The sequence below is a fragment of the Antrostomus carolinensis genome, unplaced genomic scaffold, assembly GCF_000700745.2.
Source record: "Antrostomus carolinensis isolate BGI_N321 unplaced genomic scaffold, ASM70074v2 scaffold33627, whole genome shotgun sequence".
Lineage (NCBI taxonomy): Eukaryota > Metazoa > Chordata > Aves > Caprimulgiformes > Caprimulgidae > Antrostomus > Antrostomus carolinensis.
In genome coordinates this window covers 42,384-57,083 of record NW_010328675.1, presented here as the reverse complement: position 1 = coordinate 57,083, position 14,700 = coordinate 42,384, and the positions used below count along the sequence as shown (strand labels likewise).

Here is a 14,700-nt window from a genome sequence, read left to right as displayed (position 1 = left end):
AAAGAAAGAAAAAAAGAAAAAAAGAAAAGAAAAAGCAACTGAGAAGGGTTATAAAAAGAGCAAATACCAAGAAGGGTGAACAAGAGAAGAAAGTCAAGGCAAGGAGGAGCCCAAAGCTGGCAGATCGGGAGGATTTGCAGGGGAGAAGGGGGGGGAAGATTGGAAATGCAGCTCTGGAGTTTGCTGCTGCCTCTTGCGCTGCTCTGTACAGCCCAAGCCAGTGGACCCGAATGTGGGATGGACGAGCGCTCGCGCAGGGCGCGAAGGGACACCAGGCAGAGCCGCCAGCCCCGCTCCACCGCCCCGGGCACCTGTGCCACCAGGTTAGCCCGGGGAAGGCGTTCCACTGCGGGGCTGGAGCCGGGGCATGGCCCCCGCAGGAGGCACCAGCGGGAGGTGAAGGACGCCGAGGAGTCCCTTACCCCGAGCAGGGCGCTCTATTTCAGTGGCCAAGGTGATCAGCTGAGGCTCAAGGCAGATATTGAGCTGCCCCGCGACGCCTTCACTTTACAAGTGTGGCTGAAAGCTGAAGGAGGACAGAGATCTCCGGCTGTCATCGCAGGTAGGTAGCTCGTCCTGCCTCTGGCTGCAGCATCCCTTTAACGTTTCGGAAGCCAGCAGAACAGCCAGCTGTAGGCGTGCGTGGGGATAGTGTATGTGTGTGAGTGTGTGTGTGTATGTGTGTGTGTGTGTGTATATCAACGGGCGCGTGTGCCTTGCAACGTCCGGATGTATGTGAGCGCATGTGGAAACACGCTCGGGTGCGTTTATTATCTAGATAGATATTTGGTGAAATGCTGGAGCTGGGTAAACTGACTGAAAGTGTATGCTTGCAGGAAAAAAAAAGTTATGTAAAGTTTTGCATAGGGAAATAGCAGTGTCCTGGGTAAGTTCTTTATTTCTGTCTGTACGGATCAGGGTGCAGATAGGAGAGAGAGCTCTTACGGTGAGTTTTTACCTAATTTTCAGGTTGGAAAACTGTAAATAGAGCATTTGAAAGTAGCTTCTAAGTATGCATGAAAAGAAATGTATATGTCTAGTGTGTGGCTGCAAAGAAATGCATATGTAAGGTCCCTGTATGATTTCCTTAGTTTTATTAGCTCTTCAGTGCACTTCACTGTTACCTTTTTAGATGCAACGTTAGCATGTGGTTTCCAAAAGGCTATAAAGGAACTTTTTGGCTATTGTGAAACCTCAAATGAATCAAATGAGTTTATAAAGTTCCCAACCCCTTGCCTCTCAGCTAGGGCTGGGACTAGCACTGCAGCTAGAGGATGTGGTGAGTATTTTTGTCTCCTCTTCGCAATGGCAAGTGTAACACAAATGATTGTAAGGTCAAATAGCCCTATAAAATCATTTAGTACTCAAAGCAGCTACCAGTCTGAGCTGTCTGAGCTGAACAATAACAAGGAGTATTGCACTTTTCTTATTTAAATTTTATGAACCCATTATGAATTTGGGTTCTTTTCCCTGTGTTTGCTCCCTCTCCCCCTCCCTCCCACCACCTCCCGCCCTCTCCCCACTTTAGTGATAAAGTACAGCGAAGTTGTCGTGAAATCGGATACTTTTCAGAGGGCTACAAACCTTTATAAACGTCGCCACATCCATCTTTGCTCTGAAGGAAGTCATAGAAAATGGAAATGCCTTTAAAAACAAAACAAAACAGAAAACAAGTCAGAAAGAGAAACGGGTATGGGGTGGGGGGGGAGGAAGACGTGTTTTACAGTTCTTTTGGCAAGGAGATTCCCTGAAAGTACAAAGTTTCCATGTCCTAGGATGCCTTAAAGAGACAGGGAGGAATTCCCCTTTCCCTTTAACTGGAGTCACTTCCTACCAGGAGGCAGCGGATGCTTGTGCCGGTGGTAGCGGCTGCTCCTCGCTAGCCCAGCTCTCCTCACCCCGGCCACCCGCCCTTCTGTGATGTATCTCCATCGCCGCTGCCTCGTTCCTGACGCACGGGACTGTCCTCTTGCAAGAAAGTTGCTTTGTCCTAAGGAACAACAAAAACTCAGATGAACTTGGCAGTGCATGTTCTTAACTTTTCCCAGTCCCAGCTGCTCTGCTTACTCGTGAGGAGGGGGATGTGGGGTGTGTACGGCTGCTGGGGTGGGCAGGAGGTGCTGGGCATGGGCTGGTCCCTTCTGCCTTTAGTAGGACGGGCAGATGTGTGCTTTCATAGGTGACATAGGTTATGATGTGCTTTATTTCCCTTGGTGTTCTCATAGTCTACTCTTCTAGTTCCCGATCTTAACTTAAACCCCAGGGTTCAAAGTGCTTCCCTTTCTAGTTAGGATAAGCAGGATTTGGGTTTACACAGATCTCACTAGTGGCAAAACATGGTCAGTGTATTTTTTTAAATGTATTTAATCCAACACCTAAGACCCCGCGTCTGTGGTTGGTGCAGGTATCTCTAATTCATACAATAGGGAACCTAGACAAACACACACAAAGATCATTTGTAGTAAAACACTTTAATTGGATGGGGGAGGTTGGGTTGTTGCCTGTATAAAACACTTGACCCATTTTATGCGTGGAAATAACATTCCACTGTGAAAAATGAAAAGAAATGCCCCAGTTTAGCACTGTAGAGCTTGCAGCTCAGCTTAGGAGGACTTTGTGATTTTTATTTTATTTTTGAGATCCCCCTCCACCCCTCATACACACTCTTGAAGAGGAGCCAGGTTTGGCTCTGTGTGTAAACACCTGGAAGAGGTCCAAGAGGAACTCACTCAGAGTATCCTCCGCACACCACAGCCTCCCAGACCTGCAGCAAGCTTAGGGAGAGATTACGCTTCCCTCAATGAGGAAATCAAGGGTTCTGGCTGCCAAAACTCTTGGCTTTCTCATTTTCACTGTTTTGGGATGTGACAGACTTGGGAACTCTGTTCTGCCATTGAAGTTGCATCTGTAGGACTCCACTGAAATCTAGAGCCCTTCTTGGTGTTTGGGGAGGGGGGGCAGGGACGGGGTCATATTTGCTGACAGTGCCACAAGTGAGTTTCTCCCCAACTTTCACCCCAGTTGCAAAGTGGGAAATTGTGTGATGGTACAGATCTGAGGGAGGGGGCAGGACTGACTGGAAGACCCCTCTTTTTTGGAGTCTTCCTTGTATCTTTACCTACTTTCTGCCCCTCTGCCTGTATTGACTGCTCCCCTTTCATTCCTCCTGGCTGGTATATAAGCAGTCACGGTGAGTCATATAGGAGCTACGTGTGTGCCTATAGGGAAAGCCTGTTGTGTTGGTTAAAAATCTCATGTAGAACCCAAGTTGTTATCAGTTTCTATGCCTGAGCCTTGATATAACGGAGCTCTTCTGCTAATCCAGGCTACAGGAGTTTCTGTTTCTGTCTGGAGCCAACTCTCCTTACGTCACCCTCTGCTGCAGTATTCAATTTGTTTTCATAAATGGCTAATTTTACAGCGCTGTTAAGTGGGTTCGTCATTGTGCCGGGCCATGCCCTGTCTCTGATGATAGGCAGTCCTCGGTGCCAGGCTCTGCCAATTTTCACGCTGGTTGGCAGCGATATTACTGCTGTCCTGTTTGACTTCACTGATATCTGTGCTGGCATTTGTCAGGGAAAACTGTTGGGAAACTAGAAGTCTGACCCATTGATCTGTGTTCCGCAAAAGCTCAGAAGCGTTTTCAGAGCTGGGCTGTGCTTCGTTAGTGCAGGTCCGGCGGTGTGGCTCTCAGCTCGTGAGTACTTACCTCCCTCCCCGGGCCACATAGTTCTTGGGCAAACACCCCTCGGATGTGTGTACCTACCACGCAGCACAGTACATCCCTCTTACACGCACACGTGCACATGGTGTTAATCGGATGAGTCTGTGCACTTTCCTGTGGAGAGTCTTTGAATGTATCTGTAGTTGTGAACGAAGGAGTTAAGGTCCAGACTGTAGCGAAGTTAGGGAATACACATGCCATGCTAAATAAGACGCTTCAAAGCACCGTTGACCTTGCTTCTGTTGTAATCAAAGATATTTCAGTTTTACTGTGGAAATACAATTCCATCCTAAGAAACAGGATCCTCCTGAGTCCCTCTCGGTGTGTTTTCTGGTATATGGCTCAGGAGTGGGGTAGCTCATGTTTTCATAGGAAGGAGATGTTGACTCTTTACTGGCTGGGAGCTGCGAGGAGCGGGATGAATGATCAGCAGCGGGAGCCAGAGTAAGAAGGCGTGCCTGCTCTGAAGAGTGAAAGTTATTTGTGTTTTGTTTTGGTGTTGGTTTTTTTTTTTTTTTTCCCTTCCCAGTTTCATTCTCCTCTGTCTCTCTATTCCTCTGCCTGCCAACAGAGAGCATGATCCCAACTTAACAAAGCTTCATATGTAAGGGAGTGCCTATGTTTTCCCAACTTCAGTGCTTGGTGAACATAAAACTGCGGTAGAATCCAAAGGGATAGAAATGCCAAAATCAGCACAGTGGAGCTCACTTAAAGCCACAGCTCTTGCATGTAAGAGACTGAGAAACATCTGTGTCAGGGTCCAATAATTGGGCAATTATAAAGATATGTAATTGACACTCTGTAGGTCTGTTCCCTCCATAGGGTTTAAGAATATATGTTTACTTTTTGGGGTTAATTTGGTTCCTTTCTGAAGTTTTGGAGTCTGATATTGAATTAATCCACTTGAGGTAGTGTTGGTGAGCTGGATCCTGTTCCCAGAGCTGATCCTTGTAGCGGGTGTGTTGGGAACTTGGGGATGTTTTCAGCAGAGAGTTTACTCTGAGTTTCACTGGCATTAAAATAGTCAGTGGCTAAATAATGCAGCATTTTCTCGTCTTCAGCAACCTGTTGTCTTTTAATTGCATGGGTTTTCTTGTTTTGATCTGTAATGAAACACTAGAATAAAAGATTACAGAATAAGCTAAACATAAAGCTTATAGTTCTGTCGTTTAATTAGCACTGGTGTGTGCCAGGTCCCAGGGTGATGGGATGGCTGGACCAAAGTGACAGGAGCCCAAACAGCTGCCTAGGTGCTCCTTCAAGGTGACAAGCCTCCAGTACACCATTGCTGAAGGGTACAGGTAGCTGTGGGGTTTTGGCTTCCCTGTAAAGGGGTTCAAATGATTAGCTTCATGACTATGGATCTGCAGAAGCTGGGACAGGAGTCAGCAACTGGAAAAGAAAAAGAATTATTTTTTTTCCCATATAATTTCCAATTTTAACCAGTCTCATTCTTTTGAGCAGCTACACACTAGAGTCAGAACAGCACAGTTAGAAGAAACTTGGTTGTGTTTTGTTTTTGGTTTTTTTTGTTTTTAAAAAGCACTTACATGTAGACTGCTCTAATGAATAAAATTGTAATAAAAGACAGAAATTTGACTCTGTGTGTGTGAAGGATGGTAAATTTAGATTCCTAAATGATGTATGGTTGTCTCCTGCAGGCACGGAGATGTGTCCCAGGCTGAGCTTGCCTCTCCAAGCTTCATTTCAGCCTGATTTATTTCAAGCCAGCCTGTTTCAGTTAGAAAAACTTGAGCGAGGCAGAAAGCATGTGGAAGGGATGGTGTTTGGAGAGAGAACAGGAGCGGGGATCTCCTCAGGGATTCGCGGAGATGTCTGGAGAAGTGCAGAGCAGTGCTGTGTCAGGAGGACCTTGATGGTGAAGCCAAGAAGCAGCCCTTGGAGAGCCTTTGCACGCTAAGCCATCACGGAAAGACAGACCTGGTCAGTGATTCAGGTGCCCGAAAGTTATTCCATAAGGTTGAAGCTGCTCTTTGGGTCCTTATGTCACCTCTCTATGCGGTGCCAGGGGAGTGTTGCAGATGGCCAAGGGGATCCTGAGGCCATGGCTGTTTGGAATGGACGTGCACACTGCCAGTCCCAGCCACAGGTGACACAGTGAAGGACACACTTAACTCCCAGATCCCAGAGGCAGAACTGAGCACTGCAGTGGCTAGGAGAGGTGACACTGGCTCCCTGAGCATCCAAACACCCCCATGAAGGTAGGTGATTCTCACTTTTCTCATGAAGAAGAGGACAGGTCTCTGCTTTCATAGGAGCCTGGTGATGCTGCTCCCATGAGCTTCATGTGTTTGTTACCCTTTGCCAAGGGCAGGAGAGATCCTGAGCTGGGTGCGTTGAACAGCAGAGAGCTGAAGTGCTGGCGGCACCTCCCTGGTCACTGGGTCCTGACCTCGATTAAAAGCAGCAGGGACATGCACTAGCTGGGTGGGGCTAGTGAAGTGATGCCTTCTTTGGAGCCCAGGTCTCGCTTGGTCAGGACACAGGGACCAGGCTCCTCAGGTCTGTCCCAGAGTTGCAGCCACGACACCTGTCTGAGCAGCTTCAGCACAAAAACACTGCAAGACCAACAGCTTTTAGGTGCTCTCAAGACCAGAGGATTAACTGAGAGCTTTCACCTTGGATTTCTATTGCTCATGCTGGCCTGAGCCAGAAAAAGAGACAGAATATAGTGGCTTTTTTCAAAAAGACAAATTGAAAAAAACAAAAATAAACCCTTCCATGACCGGGGTCAGCTGAAATGTTCCCATATAATAGTTTTGCTTCCAATTTTAGTCCTTGTTTTTTTTCAGCTCCCCTTTTCTTTTCTCTGATAGAAATTATAGGAACAGAAGCAGAGAAGGGACCACCTGGGTTGCCAAATTCAGTCCCCTGCAGTGTCAGGGCTATAACAGCAGATAATTAGTCCAAACATTCACAGAATATCCACTTTGTAGATTCTGATATAGCACAGGCCACAGACAATTTCCCAGTGCTCTAATACAAACCAAAGATCTTTAGCTAAGACCAAGAGTCACCACTATAATGTAAGACAGGAAAAGAGAAGGACAGATTGACATCTTAAGTACCTACAATCCAAAGCATTGGTTTAGAAAAGTGCTAACTATGAGAAAGAAAAACATTTGCTGGTAAAAGGTATCAACTTTCTTATTTTCAGAAAGTTAAAAAAGAATCAGGTGTTTTGATAGTTATGAAACTTCTATTGAAATTTTAAGTTCGAATATTTTAAGTTAGATCAGCCAAAACTGATCCTTTCCCACAGATAGTCTGTTTTGATTAATTTTCCTTTTTCCTGAGAAAAATATTTTATCAAACATTTCCCACCCTTCTCTGGTCTTAGTCTCTGTGGCAGTTCCTACATCCCATCATAGTAAGAACGAACACGTTCACTTTGTTACTTTTTTCTTTTTTTTTTTGACTTCTTCAAATCTTATATTTCAGATTATTCTGAAAATGGATCAGAAAAGTCTTGTTTAATCAAGATCCTCTACGTTTTTCTTTTAACTGTGTCAGCTGGTCTAATAGCATCTTTTTCTTCATTTAATCTCTTCTCAATACTACCAATTTTTTCACTCAATACTGTCTTTAAATGATCAGTACATATTACTCTTTCTATTTAAAAAATGCAAAATATATCAGACTTCTGTATTTCCTGGGTTCTGGGCGTTTGCTTCATGCCTTGTTCTGAGCACAGAACGATTGACTATGTTGTCCTTTTTGTTTGTTTTTTCCCCAGAATGAGACTTCTAAAAATGAAGATGCACCTTTCTTCTGACCCTGTACTTAGGTTGCTCTATGAGCATTTCCCTACCTTGGGGAAGCTGATATATGGATATGATTCTTAGTTTCATTCCAGCTTTCTGTGGGGAAGAAATGCTTGATTGTTCTTCTGCTAATTTCTACTCGTCCCTACATTTCTCTTCATTTTCTCTGGTGTGGGCATGCATGCACATACACACACAATTTCCAAAGCACCTTTGATTTTTTTTTCCTAGATCAATAGAGCATTTAAACTCCAATGATCAAGGAAGAGCAGCTTGTTTATTTCTCCACATATTCTGACACAAATGGCAGATCTTGCAAACTGCTTTGATTTAATGCTAGTTCTTATTATAAAGTTACTCTCCCCAAAGCCATCCATGAAGTCAAAGTACTCTTAATCTCAACATGAGCTGAGCAGAACTCAAAAAGCCAAGTTCAAAGGAGAACAAGAGTGACTATCTTATCCCCAAATTTTGCTTTCTACTATCCTTGTTTATAGTGATCAGAACAATTTGCTTAATTGAGGAGTGTTCAACATTCATAAGGTTGCCAGCACCAAGTGAGGGTGCAATATGTAACATAAGTGTCAACAAGTATAAATACAAGTCAGATTATCCCTTGGTGAGAATGGGGCTGGATTCATAGAATCATAGAATGGTTTGGATTGGAAGGGACCTTAAAGATCATCTAGTTCCAACCCCCCTGCCATCAGCAGGGACACCTTCCACTAGATCAGGTTGCTCAAAGCCTCATCCAACCTGGCCTTAAACACTTCCAGGGAGGGGGCATTCATGATGTTAGATTTATCCAGGCAGCATGGATTTGATCCTAAACCTGTTTGAAATCATGAAAAAATACTATTGACCTCAGCTGACTCTGGCTTATGCTCTGATTGCAGCGAGTCTTCTGCATCCTTCCTCTACAGCCGGGACCCTTCCATGGTTCTTGCTTTGACATCTTTTATTTTGCTTTCTCACCTTGGATACAAGAGATGATAAATTGCAAAGCCCTACATCAGAGAAGTTGGCCAGAGGAAGGGGACATGTTTATTTTAGTTGTTTTTGCTATACTCCAAATCCTACTCTGGTCTCTGTCTCTTTCAACCTTTCTATTCTTTTTATTTTTTTTATTTATTTTTTTTTTCAGTGTTAAAATGAGCACTTATTCCAAACACACTGTTTTCTGTTTTACTGAGTGACGTAAGTGTTTAATGTTCCCATCCAATCCCTCCACCCTCTCTTATCACCATCCTCGTCTCGGTTCTTTCTCTGCTATCTGGTGTCCTTGATTCCCCCGTCTTTCCCTTCTTCCTGCTCCACACAGTTGCTGGTTTCCTCCTCCCTCGCAAGCGCGTGCCGTGGGTAATCCTACGCTCTCTGCACTTCTCATCTTCTTTTGCTGCAGGAGGGTGGTGTCCCCTCCCTGCGGACCAAGGGTGGCCATCACTTTGGTGGCTTCAGCCAACTCGCGTTGGAAGTGCTGTGGGAAGAGAGGGTAAGCGGGCTGTGTGTTTGTGTGCTCAGTCAGGCATATGCTCATGCATATTTTCTGGGAATTATTGAAATTGTTCTGTTTAATATCCATCCTAGCGGTACACAAACAAGAAACGAGCCGTTGTTCTCACAAAGAGGGAGTGAGGGTGAAGTGAAACTGAGAAGCATCTGGATTTGGCCTGGTGAAGCAGCATCTGAGAGATATGATACCAGCTCATGAAAGCAAAAGAGTTGCTGTGTTAGAGAAGAAAACCACTCTGTTCTTTGCTGATTAACTCCTGGGGTCTGGTAGGCTTTCCTTGAGTCTTCCTTTTGAGTGATACTTAGGGCTCTTTTATCTCTTCTCCTTCCTCCCCTCTGCTCTGTTTTTCCTCCTTTTCCTTATCTAATTTATTGTCTCTTTATTTGCTTTAAATCACTTTCCCATATGGATTTCTCTCCTCTGACCTATCTTCCCCCCCCTCATCAGATTCCCAGGAGTCTTCTGTCGTCATGGAATTGGGAGAAGAGCAGCCTTGTTCCCAACACTGAGCATCAGCTGCAGGCTCCTTTCCTGCTTCGTTTTCTTCCTTGCCTGTTCTCTGCTGTTAGTGTTGGAACTAAGGATGGTTCACAAAGATCATCCACTGGATTGAAGAAAGAGATCTTTTCACTATTGTTTTGTTTGTTTTATTTAAAACAGAAAGAAATGGAAAGAAAAGGCCTTCACTGTTATCACCCAGTGTTGCTTAGTTTTGAATGTAGGGTTTTTTTCTCCTGTACTAGTGTCTCTTATTACTGTTATTTTCCTTTATCATTGCAATAAGATGCAGTTTTATAGTCCTGATAACTACCTCAACACATCCTGCTGATGGTGGTGATAAGTTTCTCAGGCGTGAGAGAACATTGCCCTTAAAATCAGGGAAACTGAGGAATGGAGAAATGTTCTAGTTTGTCCAAGATTTGACAGTGTGACAGAGCTAGAAACAGAGCCCATAGGAGTGGTCATAGTTGTTCCTGAGCCTGTGTTGTTCTCCATATGAAGTCAACCCACCCTAATTCCTGTAGGATGTTTTGTTGTAACTGCAGATGGTTTTTTGCTGGGTAATTATTGTACTGAGCTCATAGTGGTCATGAAGTCTTTCACCTGGTGTCACGCTGTTGAAAGCACTGGCAACATGGGGGATGGATGAAGAAGGCAGTTGGTGTTTGTGACACGAGCTCTTTGGTGTTAGCAGAAAATCAGGTGGTCTTGAATTAATATCTCTGACCCAGGCATGCTGCTGATGTTTGAATCAGCATGAGTTGTATTTCTCAAATGGAACAGTGTATGCAGGCCATAATGGGAGAGAAAAGCAAATATCACTGAAGTGTCTTAGTTTAGAGTACTCATTTAAATTGGAATACGTTGATACTTTTGATACCTCTGCACATTGATTAATATATTGACTTGCTGAAACAGCTCGTAAAATATGTAACTGCTAAGCATCTTCCTAGGAAATGCTGAAAATCTGTCTCTGGATATCTCAGGTTATTAATTAAGGGCAAAAACAACCTACTGACCCCATAGCTAAATCCAGACCAGGTGAGTGGTTGCAGAAGGGGCTTCACACAACATGTCAGTGCCCAGAGTGTTCTGGGGAGGGGTCATCATCTAGTGCACACTCTCATGGCTAAACAACCGGTGTTTCTGTTGGAAGTGTCGACAGGGAGGCTGTACATCAAACGATCTACATGATTTTATTCAGAATTCAGCAGCATCTGTGCTTGTAAAGACTGAGGTGCTAAGACTGAAATCTGGAGCTTGCATTACTACTGTCTTATATTGCATCTGTCTTGTGGATAAACAGAGCAGCCTTTCTGAGGTCAAAACAGCACCTTTCACCAGTGATAATTTAATGGGAATTATTTTCAGCGTAAACTAGACAAGAATTGGAAGCTTTCCGTGCTGTAGCTCATGAATGGAGATGTTCAGGGAGAAAAGGAGTACTGGGAGAAAAAGCAAATGTTAACTAAATGCATTACGCACATGATTTTGAAACATGTACTTGGCAGAGGGAAGGGTGAGCAGTGCAAGCCAGATTCTGCTGTTGAACACACCAATGTAAACCTAGAGTAACTCCTTTGGAGAGGAAATCAGGGGGGGCTGCTCCAGACTGATGAACATGGAGAATATGGGGCAGAGACAAAGTGCATGCAATGGGGAAAATGAACAAGCTGAGGAGTGGGTGTCACAGAGAGCAACATCCAAGCACCGTCATCGCTGTCAATGGCTTAATTGGGGTGTGTAATGTTTGTACCATGTGAGGTTATTTTTGCTTCTGTTTGGAGATGTTCTGCATATACCTATCATAATCCCTCTAGACTGTGAAATCAGGCTGCATAGCAGTTTTACAGTGAGCCCTTTGTGTTTCCAGCAACAAACACTTCTGAACTCTGCTCTTCTGTCTTGTGGCTGTAAAACTCTTCACCCCCTCCCATACTGTCCCATCTCCAGCAATAATATCTCCTCCTGTGTTTATAAGCAAACACTCTCAGAGGAAGTTTTCAGGAAGAGAAGTTAGAAAATCAACCATGCACTCAGGTCCAGGCTGTGGGCTGGAGCCAGCAGGGTTGCTGGATGTTTCCTACTCAAAACTGCTTGTAGGAGCTTCTTTGATGAGATGTCTGCCTGTCTGTCTAACTATGCATCTTTCTCTTCTTTTCACTTTGTCATGTAAAATAGGAAAAAAGAGGGAGTAAAATTATAGTCTCGATTTGCTTTAAAATCAGCATGGACAGTATTTGGGAATCCCAAGCAGGGAGGCTAGCTTCAATGAACCTGTAGAATTTCTTCTTGATAGATCCACTGATTTTGTCTTTTGGAGTTTTGTTTGTTTGTTTGTTTTTTGTGGTTTTTTTTTTTTTTTTTAAACACTGAAATCTAGATTGTGGCTTCTGGCAAAACTGTTGCTCTGGAGTTGCACAAAGGCTGTAAAAGGACTAAAATAGCCCAAAGGATATTTGTCCTACTATAGTCTGAGCACCAGGCTGATATCTGATATCTGGGGGCACACATCTTCTCCCAGAGCCACCAGTGTAAGGAAGGAGGAGTGAGGAGTAAGGATGTAAAGAACCCAAGGAAGTAAGTAACATGGGGCTATGTAGTCACCATGAGCTCTGGGGCAAGGGACAGATAGGCATGGTAATGGTGCTGTCAACTGGAAAACACAAAATGCTTTAACTTGCTCCAGAAGTCCTCCAAACCCTTCACAGCACAGGGGAACACCAGAAAAAGTCCATTTTCTTGTGAATGCTCCTGGATTGTACCTCCAGGTACTGTGTCTTGTTGGTCTTGGACGGGAGGTGAGGGACTTATGTGTTTGTTTCCTTCCCAGAGACACTGGGACACTTGAAAAAGCCTTTTTGGCTACTCAAAATGCATGGGTAAAATAATCAGATAAAGAAAAGCTCTGGAAGTGAGGGAGGCAGCACTGCTCAGGGCTGTGGTTCCTCACTTGTGCAGAGGTGTGGTATTAATGCACTGCTCATGTCACCGTCCCAGGCTCCCCCTCTTCCATAAGGACTGTCTTTGGAAATTGGGAATAAGGGGGATTTTTACAAATATAATAGAACTAAAAGTAGGACCACAACTTTCATGTCTAAGAACCTTGAAGGTTTAGATGTATTACAAAAGATTTCTACTGCTGGCAGAATCTCTGTACCTTAAAATAAGATGGTTTAAAATAGTCTTATCTGTTGCTTTTTGTTGAAAGAGCAGTTTCTCTTACTGTACAAATATTTTCTGGCATGTAATTAATAGCCTTATCTGTAAGACTATTCCAGTGTGGTCTCTCCACCTCCTACCCCAACAGGAGGGAAAGACAATCAGAAAAGAGTATTTCATATTGCAGCATGGATGATGTTTATCAGTTGTTGCACAATCCCTTTGCCTGTGAATAGATTAAATAAAGAAAGAGGGCAGAGAGGTGTTGGAAATGGACCTGATTTATACTGGTGAGCTTCCTCCAAGAATTCCAGAATAACTCTCAACAGTTTCTCCTAGGAGGAAAGTTGAGCGATTCATTCTTACCCTTTGAAGAGCTCTGAATTAATGAAGAGCAGAGTATCTTCTGCTCTTCTTTGTGCTGAGAAAGACTGGAATTCCCCGAAGTCCTCTAGCTAGAGATGGTTTAATCAAACAGACTGTTTACATTCTGTGTCTCACCAGAGGCAGCACTCAAACAGGGGTGGTCTTCAGCTATACGCTGTGATACTAGGGGATTATTTTATTTTATTTTAAACATGAGCATACCACCAGTTTTACTGGGAAATGGCTGTGTCCAAACACCTGCAAGCTCCATGGAACAGACCAGAGAGAAAAGCAACAGCAGCTGCATCTCACAGAGATGAAATGATACTGCGAGGGGTCTGTGTTTCTTCTCTGAAGGTTTCTGCAAGGTTGGGATTTGGCAGCTAAGGTGGGCTGGGAGCACTTGCACTCATGGAGGAAGACACCTTGCAGCAGTAGGAGGCTGAACATTGGACCAAACTCTTCCCTTTGCCTTAAGCATTGATGGCATAGGCAGAGAAGCAAGGCCCTTTCTGTCCCAACCAGGTGTTTTGTCTCTCACTACGATGGCCAAACTGTTTCGGTGAACAGTTTCTGTGCTCTGATACTTAAGGTGGCACTAAATGAAATGAGACCTGTGTGTTTCATGAGAGAGAGGAAAGAGGGAAATGAGATTAGGATAGGTCTTCCTACCATAGCCCATCTCTCACCTGCCCTCCCTAAAGATGAACATCTCTTGCACCTATACCAAGAAACCAACGCTTTATTGCACATCTGTATGTCTGAAATGGGCCATAAACCTTGAGCCAGGATCTAAACTTGTGTTCGGTACAGTTGTTTTAAGAAATACTTTGGTATCTTCTGGAAGTGATGTATTTCCGCTCCCCATGCACAAGATCTGTGCATCATTGAGGAGGATGCACGTAAGTAGGCATTGTGGCCAACATTCTTCCAAACCCAAGCAATCCAACCAGCTGTGCAGCAGGGATGTTATTTATTGAGAACTGTCAATGTGTTCAACACATGGTGTCCTTTGTGCTGGGGAGCTCGCAGCCTGGCTTTTATGGGGTTTCTCTGCCACTTGTCAAACACTGGTGACAGGGCAAGCTTGACAAGGCACACATTTTTATGTGAAAATTGTTATAGAAGGGCATTGCAACAAGATGTCCTGTGAGGAAAGGAGGGACAGAGACTAGCTGGCAGGGAAGAAAACAGAGGCAGTAGCAAAGGGTAGAGGTTTCTTTTTGGCTGGTGGTTTCGGGAAATGAACAGAGAATTTCAGTCAGTGATAAATTAGATGCTTTGGGAGGAAGAAAGTGTGTTTGTTTCATCAGTGATGAAACTGCTGTGTGAGAGAACAGCGGGCTTCCTCTTCTGCTAATTCAAGCTCCTTATTTTGTGGAGGTTGCTGTGGGATTTTAGTTCCTACTTTGTAATTGCTCTGAGGTGCCTTCAGCTCTGTCTTTTCTATCTGTGAAGGTTGGATAATGGTTCTCAACATCCCTCAGAGAGATCTGTTTGTAAGGATGAGGTAATAACATCAGTGCACTGCTTTGATCATGTATGATGCTGCAAATGGCAAATGCCACTCCATTGTACCAAGAGGAAGACATACTTATCCAAGAAGGTCCCGTTGGCCAGGGTCATGCTAGGTTCCTACAGTGCTGTGC

The 14,700-nt window shown here is 44.3% G+C and overlaps 1 protein-coding gene across 1 annotated transcript in view; it reads left to right on the top strand.

The window, feature by feature from the left end:
• The first annotated feature begins 153 nt into the window (after positions 1-153).
• Positions 154-14,700, top strand: part of LOC104528350 (pappalysin-1-like) — a 35,630-nt gene continuing 21,083 nt past the window's right edge. The window contains exon 1 of the mRNA XM_010172327.2: positions 154-562. Within this exon, the coding sequence (XP_010170629.1) occupies positions 166-562 (397 nt within the window). The 5' untranslated portion in view covers positions 154-165. The remainder of the gene's footprint in view (positions 563-14,700) is intronic.